Here is a 14,347-nt window from a genome sequence, read left to right as displayed (position 1 = left end):
AACTTGTATCTAATAACATGCTATAACAGAGCCAGTACAGGCAACTGAAAGAGCAGCTTCACTCCCATAGGAGTATTCAGGCCCCTTTTCCTCCATAACTGGCTGGTCAGTCTGAAGCAAGGAAGACAGACAGATCTCAGAGCAAATGTCCACAGGTCCCTGAAGGGAACAGAGCAGCAGATCAGGCACTTATGTCCCGGGCTTAAGCAGACACACAGATGGTCAGTAACAGAGACAAATTTAGAGCCAGGAAGGAGATGAACAATGGAGAGCTAGCAGCAAAAAGACCTTGGTGGGTAGGGTTAAGGAAAACCCAAGGGCATGTGTGAAGAACAAGAGATGACTAGAGTGAGGGTAAAATGGATTAGGAATAGAAGAGGGAAGATGTGCTTGGAATCAGAGGAGGTGGGGACTTTAATGACTACTTTGCTTCACTATTCACCAGTGAGAGAAACCTTGAGCTATGTGAAGTCAGCGTAGAACAGGCTGATATGGCGGAGTACATGGATGTTAAGAAAGAGGATGTGCTGGACTTTTGAAAAGCAATATTATAGATAGATCCCTGGGGACAGATGAGATATACCCTAGGTTACTATGGGAAGTGAGGGAAGAGATTGCTACATCTTTGGTGATAATCTTTGCATCCTCACTGGCCACAGGATTATTGGAGGGTGGCAAATGTTATTCCTTTGTTCAAGAAAGGGAGCAGCAATAACCCTAGGAGTTACAGACCAGTGAGTCTTACTTCAGTGGAGGTTAAATCTATGGAGAGGATTCTTAGAGACAGCAGCATTTGGAGAAGCATAGTCTGATTACATAGTCAACATGGCTTTGTGAGGGGCAGATCATGTCCACTGTAAGTCACCCCTACAATTGCCAAGATCCTTTTCCGTAGTGAATAAAAGTATTCATTAAGTACCTCTGCTGTCTCCTCTGGTTCCATACACACTTTTCCATTGTCACACTTGATTAATCCTATTCTCTCACATCTTATCCTCTTGCTTTTCACATACTTGTAGAATGCCTTGGGGTTTTCCTTAATCCTGTCCACCAAGGCCTTCTCATGGCCCCTTCTGGCTCTCCTAATTTCATTCTTAAGCTCCCTTCTGCTAGCCTTATAATTTTCTAGATCTCTATCATTACCTAGTTTTTTGAACCTTTCATAAGCTCTTCTTTTCTTATTGACTAGGTTTACAACAGCCTTTGTGCACCACGGTTCCATCCATCCTTTCCCTGTCTTATTAGAACGTACCTATGCAGAACTCCATGCAAATATCCCCTGAACATTTGCCACATTTCTTCCGTACATTTCCCTGAGAACATCTGTTTCCAATTTATGCTTCCAAGTTCCTGCCTGATAGCCTCATATTTCCCCTTATTCTAATTAAATGCTTTCCTAACTTGTCTGTTCCTATCTCTCTCCAATGTATGGTAAAGGAGATAGAATTGTTATCACTATCTCCAAAATGCTCTCCCACTGTATATGGAGTTCAGTAAGGCATTTGATGAGATGCCCCACAGGCTCATTGGAAACTTGGCTGCATGAATTCAGAATTGGCTTTGCTACAGAAAGCACAGTGCAGTAGTAGATGAAGCGTATTCTGCCCGGAGGTCAGTGACCTGCGGTGCTCTGGGACCCTCAATCTTGGAGATTTTTATAAATGACTTGGATGAGGAAGGAGATTCTTTGATTGGACAGCTACGCAGATGCAGAAGAAGCATTTGCGTACCTGCGCAGGTCCAGAGCAGAGCTTGAGAAACCTAGTCTCCATAAAAGAGAGGTATCATGTAGTGGAGTGGTCATTGTCAGAGTGATAAGCTCAACAGTCTTTGGCGAGAACAGGTGGAGGTGAGGTAAGTAGGTAAGTTTATTTCTTATTTCTTTTTCTTACCCAACCTTCGAACGAATAGGGGGTATGTCTGCAGGGCGAGGGTTTTGTTCTGAGTGTCAGATGTGGAATTTCCAGGAGATTTCCACCCTCCCGGTAGCCACCTGCACCAGGTGTATTGAGATGCAGCTCCTCAGAGACCATGTTAAGGAACTGGAGCTGCAGCTCGATGGCCTTCGGCTTGTTAGGGAAAGTGAGGAGGTGACAGACAGGAGCTACAGGGAGGTAGTCACCCCAAGGCCACAGGAGACAGATAAATGGTGATTGTTAAGAGAGAGAAGGGAAAACGTCAGACAGTGGCTGTCCCCTTCAACAATAAGTACCCCATTTTGAGTACTGTTGTGGGGATGACCTACCTGGACGAAGCAACAGTAACCGTGCCTCTGGCAGTGACTCTGGCCCTGTGGCTCAGAAAGGTAGGGAACTGAAGACGGGGCAGTGGTAATAGGGGACTCTATAGTTACGGGGACAGATCAGCGATTCTGTGGACGCGATGGTAGTTTGCTTCCCAGGTGAAATGGTCCGCGATGTTTCTGGACGCGTCCACAATATCCTGAAAAGGGAGGGTCATCGTACATATTGGTACCGATGACATAGGGAGAGAACGGACTCTCCTGAAAACAGAATGCAGAGAGCTGGGAAGAAGTTGAGAAGCTAGACCTCAAGGGTAGTAATCTCGGATTGCTGCCTTGCCACGCGACAGTGAGGACAGGAATAGAATGAGCTGGCAGATAAATGTGCGGCTGAAGAATTGGAGCAGGGGGCAGAGATTCAAATTTCTGGATAATTGGGACCTCTTCTGGGGCAGGTGTGACCTGTACAAATGGGATGGATTGCATTTGAATCTGAGGGGGCCGATATCGCTTGCGGGCAGGTTGACTAGAACTTTTGGGAGTGGTTTAAATTAATATGGCAGGGGGATGGGAACCAGTATGAGCCAGCAGGTTTACAAGTAGATGATGGATATAACATGGGTGGCATTGCAAGTTAACAGACTCGAGGAAATTTGGGTAGGCTAAGTGAACAGGTAAAGCTATGGTAAATGAGATACAATGCAAAAAAAGTTTTGGTGTCCTGCTTCATGTTATTGGTCAGTTTCCCCTCATATTTCATCAGGGATCAGTATTGGGACCACTACTTTTCACATTGTTTGTCAATGATTCTGATAATGGAACCGAAGGCTTTGTGGTAAAGTTTGCGGATGATACAAAGATAGGTGGAGGGGTAGGTTGTGCTGAGGAAGCAATGTGATTGCAGAAGGACTTAGAATGGGCAAAAAAGTGGCAGATGGAATACAGTGTTGGGAAATGTATGATAATGCATTTTGCCAAAAGGTACAATAGTATAGACTATTGGGGAGAACATTCAAATATCAGAGGTGCAGAGGGACTTGGGAGTCCTTGTACAAGACTCCCAGAAGGTTAATTTACAGGTTGAGTCTATAGTAAAGAAAGCAAATGCAATGTCGGTATTCATTTCTACAGGAATAGAATATAAAAACAATGAGATAATGCTGAGGCTTTATAAGACACTAGCCAGTCCGCACTTCGAGTATTGTCAATAGTTTTGGGCCCTGTATCTTAGAAAGGATGCATCGCAAGTCCAGAAGCGGTTCATGAGGACGATTCCAGGAATGAAGGGGTTAACATATGAGGAGCGTTTGGCAGCTTTGGGCCTGTACTCACTGGAATTTAGAAGAATGCGGGGGTGGGGATCTCACTGAAGCCTACCAAATATTGAAAGGACTAGATAGTGTTAATGTGGAGAGGATGTTTCCTATGGTGGAGGCATCCAGAACTACAGGGCACAGTCTCAAAATTGAGGGGCGACCCTTTAGAAAAGTGGTAAGGAGGAATTCTTTTAGCTAGAGAGTAGTGAATCTGTGGAATGCTCTGCCACAGACTGTAGTGGAGGCCAAGACCGCGTGTATATTTAAAGCGGAAGTTGATCATTTCCTGATTGGTCAGGGCATCAAAGGTTATGGCGATAAGGCAGATGTACGGGGTTGAGTGTCCTATTTCTGCTCCTATGTCTTATGGTCTAATGGGAAGGGTGGGTTAGTAAGTTTGCAGATGGCACAAAGCTTGGTGGAGTTGTGGATAGTGCAGAAGGGTTGTTGTAGGTGACAGCGGAACAGGGTTAGGATGCAGAGCTGGGCTGAGAAGTGGCATGTGGAGTTCAATCTGGGGAAGGTGAAGTGACTCACTTTAGAAGGTTGATAGGGTGGTTTGTTGACCTTCATTAACTCAAGAGCCATAAAGAAATGTTGCAGCTCCATAAAACTCTGGCTAGACCACACTGGGAGTATTGTGTTCAGTTCTAGTTACCTCATTATAGGGAGGATATGGGAGCGTTAGAGAGGGTGCAGAGGAGATTTACCAGGATGCTGCCCGGATTAGTGAGTTTATCTCATGAGAATAGATTCAGTGTGCTGACATTTTTCTCTTTGAAGAGGAGGAGGCTGAGAGGTGATTTGTTAGCGGTATAGAAGATGTTGAGAGGCATAGACTGAGAGGACAGCCAAAGATTTTTTCCCAGGGCAGAAATGACTGATATGAGAGGGCATAATTGAAGGAAAGTATGGTGGGTAGGTGTCAGAGGTTAAATTTTTGCACACACAGATGTGGACCATGCTAGCAGGGGTGGTGGTAGAGTCAGACAGAGTTAGAGTGATCTTGGAGTAGGATAAAAGGTTGGCACAACATCGTAGGCTGAAGAGCCCTGTACTGTGCTATGTTCCACGTTCTAAAAGGTGAACCCACCAAACATTTTGTTCCTGAATGCAACATGAATCATAAAATTCTGCTCCTTCATACTATTAAGTATTTTTTCCCAGCGGGAGCTTCCTGCAGCAGCTGCATCTTTATCAAAGCCATCTGGTGCTTTTAGAAAGTAAATACAATCCCACAGTTTAAGTGATGGACTTGTTTGGAATGGTGCCCTTACTGTTACTGTAAAATCACACTCCCAGTCTGATACAGGATTGGTGCTGTAGAGGGCAGTGTTGTCCAAATCTTAGACAAAACACAACAGTTATTACAGGTTAGTTCTGGCATCTTGGCGAGATGATGTTGATACTAAGGCATCAACTTAGCTGAACAAAGTCAGAACAGTCTGAAAGCTATGGTATATGTTTTGTATTTGATCCTGATACATCCAGAAGTACCGGGACCTACCCTGATAATCTGCCAACTAACACACAACAGACCCCAGCTAACCGCGAAGGTACAGCTTGGTAAAATATATACAAGGGAGATAAAACAGCCTTGGAGATCTCCACAGGGTCCTCAGAAAACAGTCCAGCATTTTAAAGATTACCTTGACATAGGTAGGAAGAGTGATGAGGTTCTGCAAAGTATGTTCAGGGAGTTAGGTGCTAAGTTAAAGGGCAGGACATCCAGGGTTGTGATCTCAGGTTTGCTTCCTGTGGCACATGCGAGTGAGGCTAGAACTAGGAAGATCATACAGTTTAATAGATGGCTAAGGAGATGGTGTAGGAGGGAGGGTATAAGATTTTTGGATCATTGGGCTCTCTTCTAGGGAAGGTAGGACCTGTACAGAAGGGATGATTTATGCCTGCATTGGAAAGGGACTAATATCCTAGCAGGAAGGTTTGCTAATGCTACACGGGGTGGGGGGGGGGGTGTTAAACCAGAGTTGCAGGGGATGGGAACCAGAGTACCATAACAGATAGTGGTGAGATTGTGGAGACAGATGGAGACTGGGGATGGGAACCAGAGTACCATAACAGATAGTGGTGAGATTGTGGAGACAGATGTTGTTGAGACTGGGGATGGGAACCAGAGTACCATAACAGATAGTGGTGAGATTGTGGAGACAGATGGAGACTGGGGATGGGAACCAGAGTACCATAACAGATAGTGGTGAGATTGTGGAGACAGATGTTGTTGAGAGGGGATGGGAACCAGCGTACCATAACAGATAGTGGTGAGATTGTGGAGACAGATGGAGACTGGGGATGGGAACCAGAGTACCATAACAGATAGTGGTGAGATTGTGGAGACAGATGTTGTTGAGACTGGGGATGGGAACCAGAGTACCATAACAGATAGTGGTGAGATTGTGGAGACAGATGTTGTTGAGACTTCAGACAAAGTCAGGAATCAAAAGGTTGAGCATGGCATGACTATATTTCAATGTAAGAAGTCTCATAGGAAAGGCAAATGAACTTAGGAATTGGATCAACACCTCGAATTATGGTATTGTAGCTACGAGTGAGAATTGGTTGCAAGAGGGGCAGGACTGACAGCTCAGCATTCCGGGGTTCATTTGTTTTAGATGGGGCAGAGCGGGAGGGAGTAAAGGAAATACTAGTCTGCGAAAATATCACAGCAGTGCTCAGTCACAACAGACTGGAGAACTTGGGTGGAAATGAGTAATAAGAAAGGTATGTTCACGTTAATGGGGCCATATTACAGACCACCCAACAGTCCAAGGGATTTAGAGAAACAAGTTTGTCGCGAGATTGCAGACTGTTGCAATAAACATCAGGTTGTTACAGTAGGTGATCTCAACTTTCCACGCATTGACTGGGACTCCCGTACTGTGAAAGGACTAGATGGGATGGAGTTTGTCAAATATGTTCAGGAAAGTTTCCTTCATCAGTACGTAGAAGTCTCAATGAGAGAGTGTGCGATACTGGAACTACGATTAGGGAACGAGACAGGGAAAGAAATCAGAAGTTTGTGTAGGGGAACACTTTGCGTCTATTGATCACAGTACCATCAGTTTCAAAGTAAGTATACAAAAGATAGGTCTGGTGTAAGGGTTGGGATTCCAAATTGGAGACGGTATTAGAAAGGATGTAGCAAGTTGGACTGACTGGGACCAGCTGTTTTCTGGCAAAGGTGTACTTGGAAAGCAAGAGGCCTTCAAAAGTGAAATTTTGGGAGTACAAAGCTCGTATGTGCCTGTCAGAATAAAAAATGAAGACACCAGCTCAAGAAAACCTTGGTTTTCAAGAGATAGTGAGGCTCTAGTTAAGAAAAAAGAGGTGCATAGCAGGTAAGAACAAATGAGGTGCTTATGGAGTATAAGAAATGCAAGAGAACATTAAGAAAGAAATCAGAAGGGCTAAAAGACGGCAGGAAGTTGTTCTAGCAGACAGATACGTTAAGAGTAAAAGGATTGCAAGGGACAAAATTGGTCCTCTGGAAGATAAGAATGGTGATCCATAGATGGAGTCAAAAGAGATGGGGGGAGATCTTAAATTTTTTTTGTATCTGTATTTATTTAGGAGATGAACACAGAGTCTGAGAGAACTGCAGCAAAGCAGCATAACTTCATGGGTCCTATACAGATTACGGAAGAAGATATTTGCTGTCTTAAGGCAAATTTGGGTGGATAAATCCCCTGGGCTTGAGAAGGTGTTCCCTTGGACCCTGTGGGAGGTGTGCAGAAATTGCTGGGGCCCTAGCAAAGATATTTAAATCATCCTTCGTGACAGGAGAGGTACCAGAGGATTGGAGGATAGCCACAGTTGTTCTGCTCTTTAAGAAAGGCTCTAAACCTGGTGAGCCTGACATCGGTAGTGGGAAAATTATTGAAAGGTATTCTAAGGCAGTGGTCCCCAACCACCAGGCCGCGGACCGGTACCGGGCCGCAAAGTATGTGCTACCAGGCCACGAGAAAAACGATATGATTTGGCGATATGAAACGATATGAGTCAGCTGCACCTTTCCTCATTCCCTGTCACGCACTGTTGAACTTGAACACCGCCCCCCCCGCCCCCATCGGTCGGTCCGCAAGAATATCGTCAATATTAAACTGGTCCGTGGTGCAAAAAAGGTTGGGGACCCCTGTTCTAAGGGACCAGATATATGAGTATTTGGATAGATACGGATTGCTTAAGAATACTCTGCATGTGTGTGGTAGGTCATGTCTAACCTATCTTATAGAGCTTTTCGTGGAAGTAACCTGGAAAGCTGATGAAGGCAAGGTCTTCAGCAAGGCATTTGACAAGGTCCCACAGGGGAGGCTGGTCAAGAAGGTTCAGTCACTCAGCATTCAAGATGAGGTAGTAAATTGGATTAGATATTGGCTTTGTAGGAGAAGCTACAAAGTAGTAATACAACGTTACTTCCCTGACTGGAGGCCTGTGACTAGAGAGTCTCAGGGATCGGTGCTGCATCTGGTGTTGTTTGTCATCTACATCAATGATCTGGATGATAATGTGGTCAACTGGATCAGCAAATCTGCAGATGACACCAAGTCTGAGGGTGTGGTGGACAGTGAGGAAAGCTATCATGGCTTGCAGGGGGATCTGGATCAGCTGGAAAAATGGCAGATGGAATTTAATGCAGTCAAGTGTGAGGTGTTACACTTTGGGTAGGTGACTACAGGAGAGTCTCAGGGTAGGTCTTACACTGAGGAGTGAGCTAGAGCAAAGGGATCTGTAAATACAGGTCCATAATCCATTGAAAGTGGCGTCACAGGTAGATAGGGTCATAAAGAAAGCTTTTGCCACATGGGCCTTCATAAATCAAAGTACTGAATACAGGAGATGGGATATTATGCTGAAGCTGGTGAGGACTAATCTGGAGTATTGTGTGCAGTTTTGGTCACCTCCCACAGAAAAATAGAAATAAGATTGAAAGAGTACAGTGAAAATTTACAAGGATGTTGCCAGGTCTGGTGGACTTGAGTTACAAGGAAGATTGAATAGATTAGGACTTTATTCTTGAGAACATAGAATATGGAGAGGATATAGAGGTATACAAAATAATGAGGGTATAGATAGGGTAGATGCAAACAGGCTTTTCCACTGGGATTGTGTGGGACCACAACTAGAGGTCATGGGTTAAGGGTGAAAGGTGAAAACTTTAAGGGGAATGAGGGGAAACTTCTTCACTTAGAGGGTCATGAGAATATGGAACAAGCACATCACAAGTGGTGCATGTGATTTGAATTTCAATGTTTGTGAAGTTTAGATAGGTATCTGTATGGTAAGGGTATGGAGGACTATGGTCCCAGGGCAGGTCAATGGAGTAGGCAGTTTAAATGCTTTGGCATGGACTAGATGAGTCGAGGGGCCTGTTTCTGTGCTGTACTTTTCGATGACTTTAATAAGATATTACAGTTACAGAGGAAGTGCAGTACAGGCAGACATCAAGGCAAAAGGTCATTATGAGGTCAAGAATCCATTTTATCATATTAGGAAATGCTTTCAGGCTTCTGTATTTTCTGCCCAGTGGGTGGGGGGAGAAGAGAGAATGTCTGGGGTGGGTGCATCACTGATTATGTTGGCTGCTTTGCCAAGGTGGTGAGAAGTGTAGACAGAGGCGACAATGAGCTGTGTCCACACCTCTCTGCAGCATCTTGTAGACTCAAGCAGAGCAGATGGCGTACCAAATAGCAGTGCATCTGGTTAAGGTGTGCCTTCCGGCTCAGCTCAGTGCAACTGCCAGTCGACAGGTACAAGTCCCAAGCTCTGTGCTTGAACTCCTCCCTTTGGGAATAGCAACGACAAGCCACTGTTCTTCCCCAGCAATGTTCCCTTTCACAGGAACAGTTCCAACTATTATCCCAATGAAAGAAATTTGCTGTCACAAAGCATAGCTCACCCTCCCAATCAGAACCTGCCCTGGTGAGAACTCAGAGTTCCAATCGATTTGCTGCCAGTGATGAGACTGCTCTCCCAGCTCCGGAACGGAAGCTGAGAGGTAAATGTACGCATGAATGCTGTATTTACATATGACAGCATGCTCAGATTGAATTAGAAAGGTTCCATCTGGTGAAGACAACTTTTGTCAGTCCCTTGTATAGCTTTCCAGATACTGCTTAATTGGGTTTGCATTGGAGATTTGTTAGTCTACATATCCAATGTAATTCAAAGCTTTGCATTAACGTGAAGAGTTTTCCTTCCTGTAACCACCTCACCCTTCCCTTTTCTTGTTCTCAACCGGAAGCCTGGGGCAAGAGCTCTTCGAAAACAAAACTTTCACCATCAAATTACTTGTCTGGTGTAGTTTCACCACAATTAAAAGATGTTCCGTATATTTTGCCCAGTGCCAGCTCATAGATGTTAATAACACAACAAACTACCCTTTATACTACTTGGCTGACAGAGTTTAGGGCACTGGCTAAATTCTGAATAGCTGTCAAAGGTTATCATTAAATTAAATTATTATGTTCCCTTAGAACTGGGGGAGCTGGGGGAGGGGGGCTTTGGGGTTCTAACGTTTAACTGTCATTCATTCTTTGGGGGCACTCCTCTGTTTTCATGGATGTTTGCGAAGAAAAAGAATTTCAGGATGTATATTGTATACATTTCTCTGATGTTAAATGTATCTATTGAAACCTTACCTCAGCTCCCCCACGGTAGCACAAGGATTGAAGATAATTTCAGCTCCATTAATGCTGTACATTAACCAATTCAAAGGGTGGTGTCGACCGTAGCAGATATTTACAGCAATCCGTCCAAATTGAGTCTGAAACACTGTGTGCCCAGTGTTTCCTTCCATGTAATATGTAGACTGTAAACGGAGAAATAAAACTGTCACAGGTCATGCATACAAATTACAAATGAACTAGTTCCTGGCCACTTCTACACCGTCACTGGGAGAAATCCTTCAACATGCTCAGCACAAGACCCAACACCACGTTACCAAAGAGGGCCTGAGATGGCAATCCTATCAATCTTGTTAACCAATCCATTTTGGGTCAGCAGGACTGAGTGGAAACCTGGCCCAACAGGTTCTTGTTACAACTGGGTATTATCAGGACGCAGAGCTGGGCTGAGAATTGGCAGATGGGAGTTCAACCCAGAAAAGTGTGAAGTGATTCATTTTGAAGGTCAGAATTGTTAGCAGAGTGGAGGAACAGAGGTATCTTGGGGTCCACGATTATAGATCCTCAAATTTGCCATGCAAGTTGATAGGGTTGTTAACAAGGCATATGGTGTGTTGGCCTTCATTAGTTGGGCAATTGAGTTCAAGAACCACCAGGTAGTGTTACAGCTCTATAAAACCCCAGTTAGACCACACTTAGAATGTTGTGTTCAGCTCTGGTGAGGAGATTTACCAGGATACCGCCTGGACTAGAGGGCATGTCTAAGGAAGAAAGGTTGAGTAAGCTCTTTGGACCAAAGAAGGAAGAGAGGTAATTTGATAGAGGTGTACAAGATGATAAGACTAATAAATTGAGTGGAGAGCCAGAGACTTTTTCCCAGGGCTACCATGAGGGGCATAATCTTAGGATGATTGGAGGGAAGTATAGGGAGGATGTTAGAGGTAGGGCTTTTCCTCCGAGAGTGGTGGGTAAAATGTTTGGCCACTGGGAAGCCCTGCTTGTGGCAGATGGCGCGGAGGTGTTTGACGAAGCGGTCTCACCAATGTAGAGCAGGCTGCATTGGGAGCATCAGACACAATAGACAACACCAGCAAGTTTGCAGGCGAAGTGTTGCCTCACCTGGAAGGACTGTTTGGGGCCCTGAATGGAGGGGAAGGAGGTGAATGGACAGGTGTAGTACTTTAGCCACTTGCACAGGTGAGAGATCAGCAGGGAAAGACAAATGGAGAAGGTAATCGCAGAAGGAGAAATCCCTGCGGAAAGCGGAGGGGGGTGGGGAGATGAGTATGGATCAGCCGTGATGGGCAAATGACCTAATTCTGCTCCGATGTCTTATGGTAAAGATATATTTAGTAGCAGGGTCCCTTTGGAGATGGTGAAAATTGCAGAGAATAATGTGATGGACGTGGAGGCTAATGGGGGACTCTTATCACTATTATAATGGCGGGAAGATGGGGTTAGCGTAGATGTATGGGAAATGGACAAGATACAGGTGAGGGCAGCATTAATAGTGGAGGGTGGGAAACCTTGTACTTTAAAGCAGGAGGACATCACTGATGTCCTGGAAAGGAAAACCGCAGATGTGGCAGGGGTGAAGAAACTGAGAAAAGGGAAATTACCATTTTTACAGGAGACAGGGTGGGAGGAGTATAGTGAAGATAATGCTGGAATCAATAGGTTTATAAAAGATGTTGGTTGACAGTTTGTCTCCAGGGATGGAGACTGAGAGATCTAGAAAGCCAATGGAGGTGTCAGAAATGGCCTGAGTGAATTCAGGGCAGGATGGAGGTTACAGGCTCAGCTTGGGTGCACGGGTGTCTGAGGTCCCTTCCAGACACTGGCATTTGGCAAACAACAACACATTGACAATCAGAGAGGCCATCCAATGACAGCCACAGCCACGCACATAACCACTTGATTGTTGTAACACCCCATCTGGAACACTCATGTCCTACAGGGGTGGGAACCTGTCATTCTTACTCAGACTTCCGAGCCACCAAGGTGGCCAACTTGCACCACTCCTGTCGTTCAGGGGTAATTAGCAATGGACAATAAATGCATGGTCACTGCCATCGACAAATTTAAATCTCACTCGTCTCTCCTGCTCTTGAGGGCTTAGTACACTCGTCTCTCCTGCTCTTGAGGGCTTTCCACAGTGTCCTGGTACACTCGTCTCTCCTGCTCTTGAGGGCTTTCCAGTGTTCTAGTACACTCATCTCTCCTGCTCTTGAGGGCTTCCCAGTGTTCTAGTACACTCGTCTCTCCTGCTCTTGAGGGCTATCCACAGTGTTCTAGTACACTCGTCTCTCCTGCTCTTGAGGGCTTTCCACAGTGTTCTAGTACACTCGTCTCTCCTGCTCTTGAGGGCTTTCCAAAGTGTACTAGTACACTCGTCTCTCCTGCTCTTGAGGGCTTTCCAAAGTGTTCTAGTACACTCGTCTCTCCTGCTCTTGAGGGCTTTCCACAGTGTTCTAGTACACTCGTCTCTCCTGCTCTTGAGGGCTTTCCACAGTGTTCTAGTACATTCGTCTCTCCTGCTCTTGAGGGCTTTCCACAGTGTTCTAGTACACTCGTCTCTCCTGCTCTTGAGGGCTTTCCACAGTGTTCTAGTACACTCGTCTCTCCTGCTCTTGAGGGCTTTCCACAGTGTTCTAGTACACTCGTCTCTCCTGCTCTTGAGGGCTTTCCACAGTGTTCTAGTACACTCGTCTCTCCTGCTCTTGAGGGCTTTCCAAAGTGTTCTAGTACACTCGTCTCTCCTGCTCTTGAGGGCTTTCCACAGTGTTCTAGTACACTCGTCTCTCCTGCTCTTGAGGGCTTTCACAGTGTTCTAGTACACTCGTCTCTCCTGCTCTTGAGGGCTTTCCACAGTGTTCTAGTACACTCGTCTCTCCTGCTCTTGAGGGCTTTCCACAGTGTTCTAGTACACTCGTCTCTCCTGCTCTTGAGGGCTTTCCACAGTGTTCTAGTACACTCGTCTCTCCTGCTCTTGAGGGCTTTCCAAAGTGTTCTAGTACACTCGTCTCTCCTGCTCTTGAGGGCTTTCCAAAGTGTTCTAGTACACTCGTCTCTCCTGCTCTTGAGGGCTTTCCACAGTGTTCTAGTACACTCGTCTCTCCTGCTCTTGAGGGCTTTCCACAGTGTTCTAGTACACTCGTCTCTCCTGCTCTTGAGGGCTTTCCAAAGTGTTCTAGTACACTCGTCTCTCCTGCTCTTGAGGGCTTTCCACAGTGTTCTAGTACACTCGTCTCTCCTGCTCTTGAGGGCTTTCCACAGTGTTCTAGTACACTCGTCTCTCCTGCTCTTGAGGGCTTTCCACAGTGTTCTAGTACACTCGTCTCTCCTGCTCTTGAGGGCTTTCCAGTGTTCTAGTACACTCGTCTCTCCTGCTCCCTGTCTACAGTATAGTGATTTTCTAGTACACTTGTCTCTCCTGCTCGAGGGATTTGTACAGTGTTCTAGGAGTACACTCGTCTCTCCTGCTCTGTCTACAGTGTAGTAATTTTCTGTTACTGCACAGCAGACATTTGCTACCAAATAAATCCTGTGTACTGGCAGAACTGATCTTGCCTTATATGGCATGAGGTCTGGTGCACTGAAACCAGATGTGCCCATAACAGCACACATCGCTTGCTGTTATCGAAACGGATACACAGCAGGGCAGCAAGGAAACCCCAGGGCAATGCAGTGGAAGCTGACGTGCTGTACAATGGGGAGACACCTGCCTGATACCTGAGGGAGCACTGCAAGGTAGAGTCCAGACTTATGTTGCAGGAATGGCCATTACACCCAGCCCTGACAGGTCAAGGTTAGGGTACACCATAGACTACTGGAGCACGGCTACACTCCCACATCTCACAGTAATGGCAGCTCCTTCTCAGCACATCGAGTCATTCTTCACCCCAGGGAAGGGCGATGGGGATTGCAAGGACAGGAACTCTTCCAAAGGGGAGGTGCAACGAGACCTGGGTGTCATTATACACCAGTCATTGAAAGTGGGCATGCAGGTACAGTAGGCAGTGAAAAAGGCGAATGGTATGCTGGCATTTATAGCAAGAGGATTTGAGTACAGGAGCAGGGAGATACTACTGCAGTTGTACAAGGCCTTGGTGAGACCACACCTGGAGTATTGTGTGCAGTTTTGGTCC

At 45.7% G+C, this 14,347-nt stretch overlaps 1 protein-coding gene across 1 annotated transcript in view; it reads right to left on the bottom strand.

The window, feature by feature from the left end:
* upb1 (ureidopropionase, beta) overlaps positions 1–14,347 on the bottom strand; it is a 187,621-nt gene that overhangs the window by 64,533 nt on the left and 108,741 nt on the right. Inside the window, exon 6 of the mRNA XM_063031687.1 lies at positions 10,215–10,384. Coding sequence (XP_062887757.1) covers positions 10,215–10,384 — 170 coding nt within the window. The remainder of the gene's footprint in view (positions 1–10,214; positions 10,385–14,347) is intronic.

The sequence above is a fragment of the Mobula hypostoma genome, chromosome 23, assembly GCF_963921235.1.
Source record: "Mobula hypostoma chromosome 23, sMobHyp1.1, whole genome shotgun sequence".
NCBI lineage: Eukaryota > Metazoa > Chordata > Chondrichthyes > Myliobatiformes > Myliobatidae > Mobula > Mobula hypostoma.
Note: the sequence above shows the minus strand (reverse complement) of the source record. Positions and strands in the feature narration are given on the sequence as shown.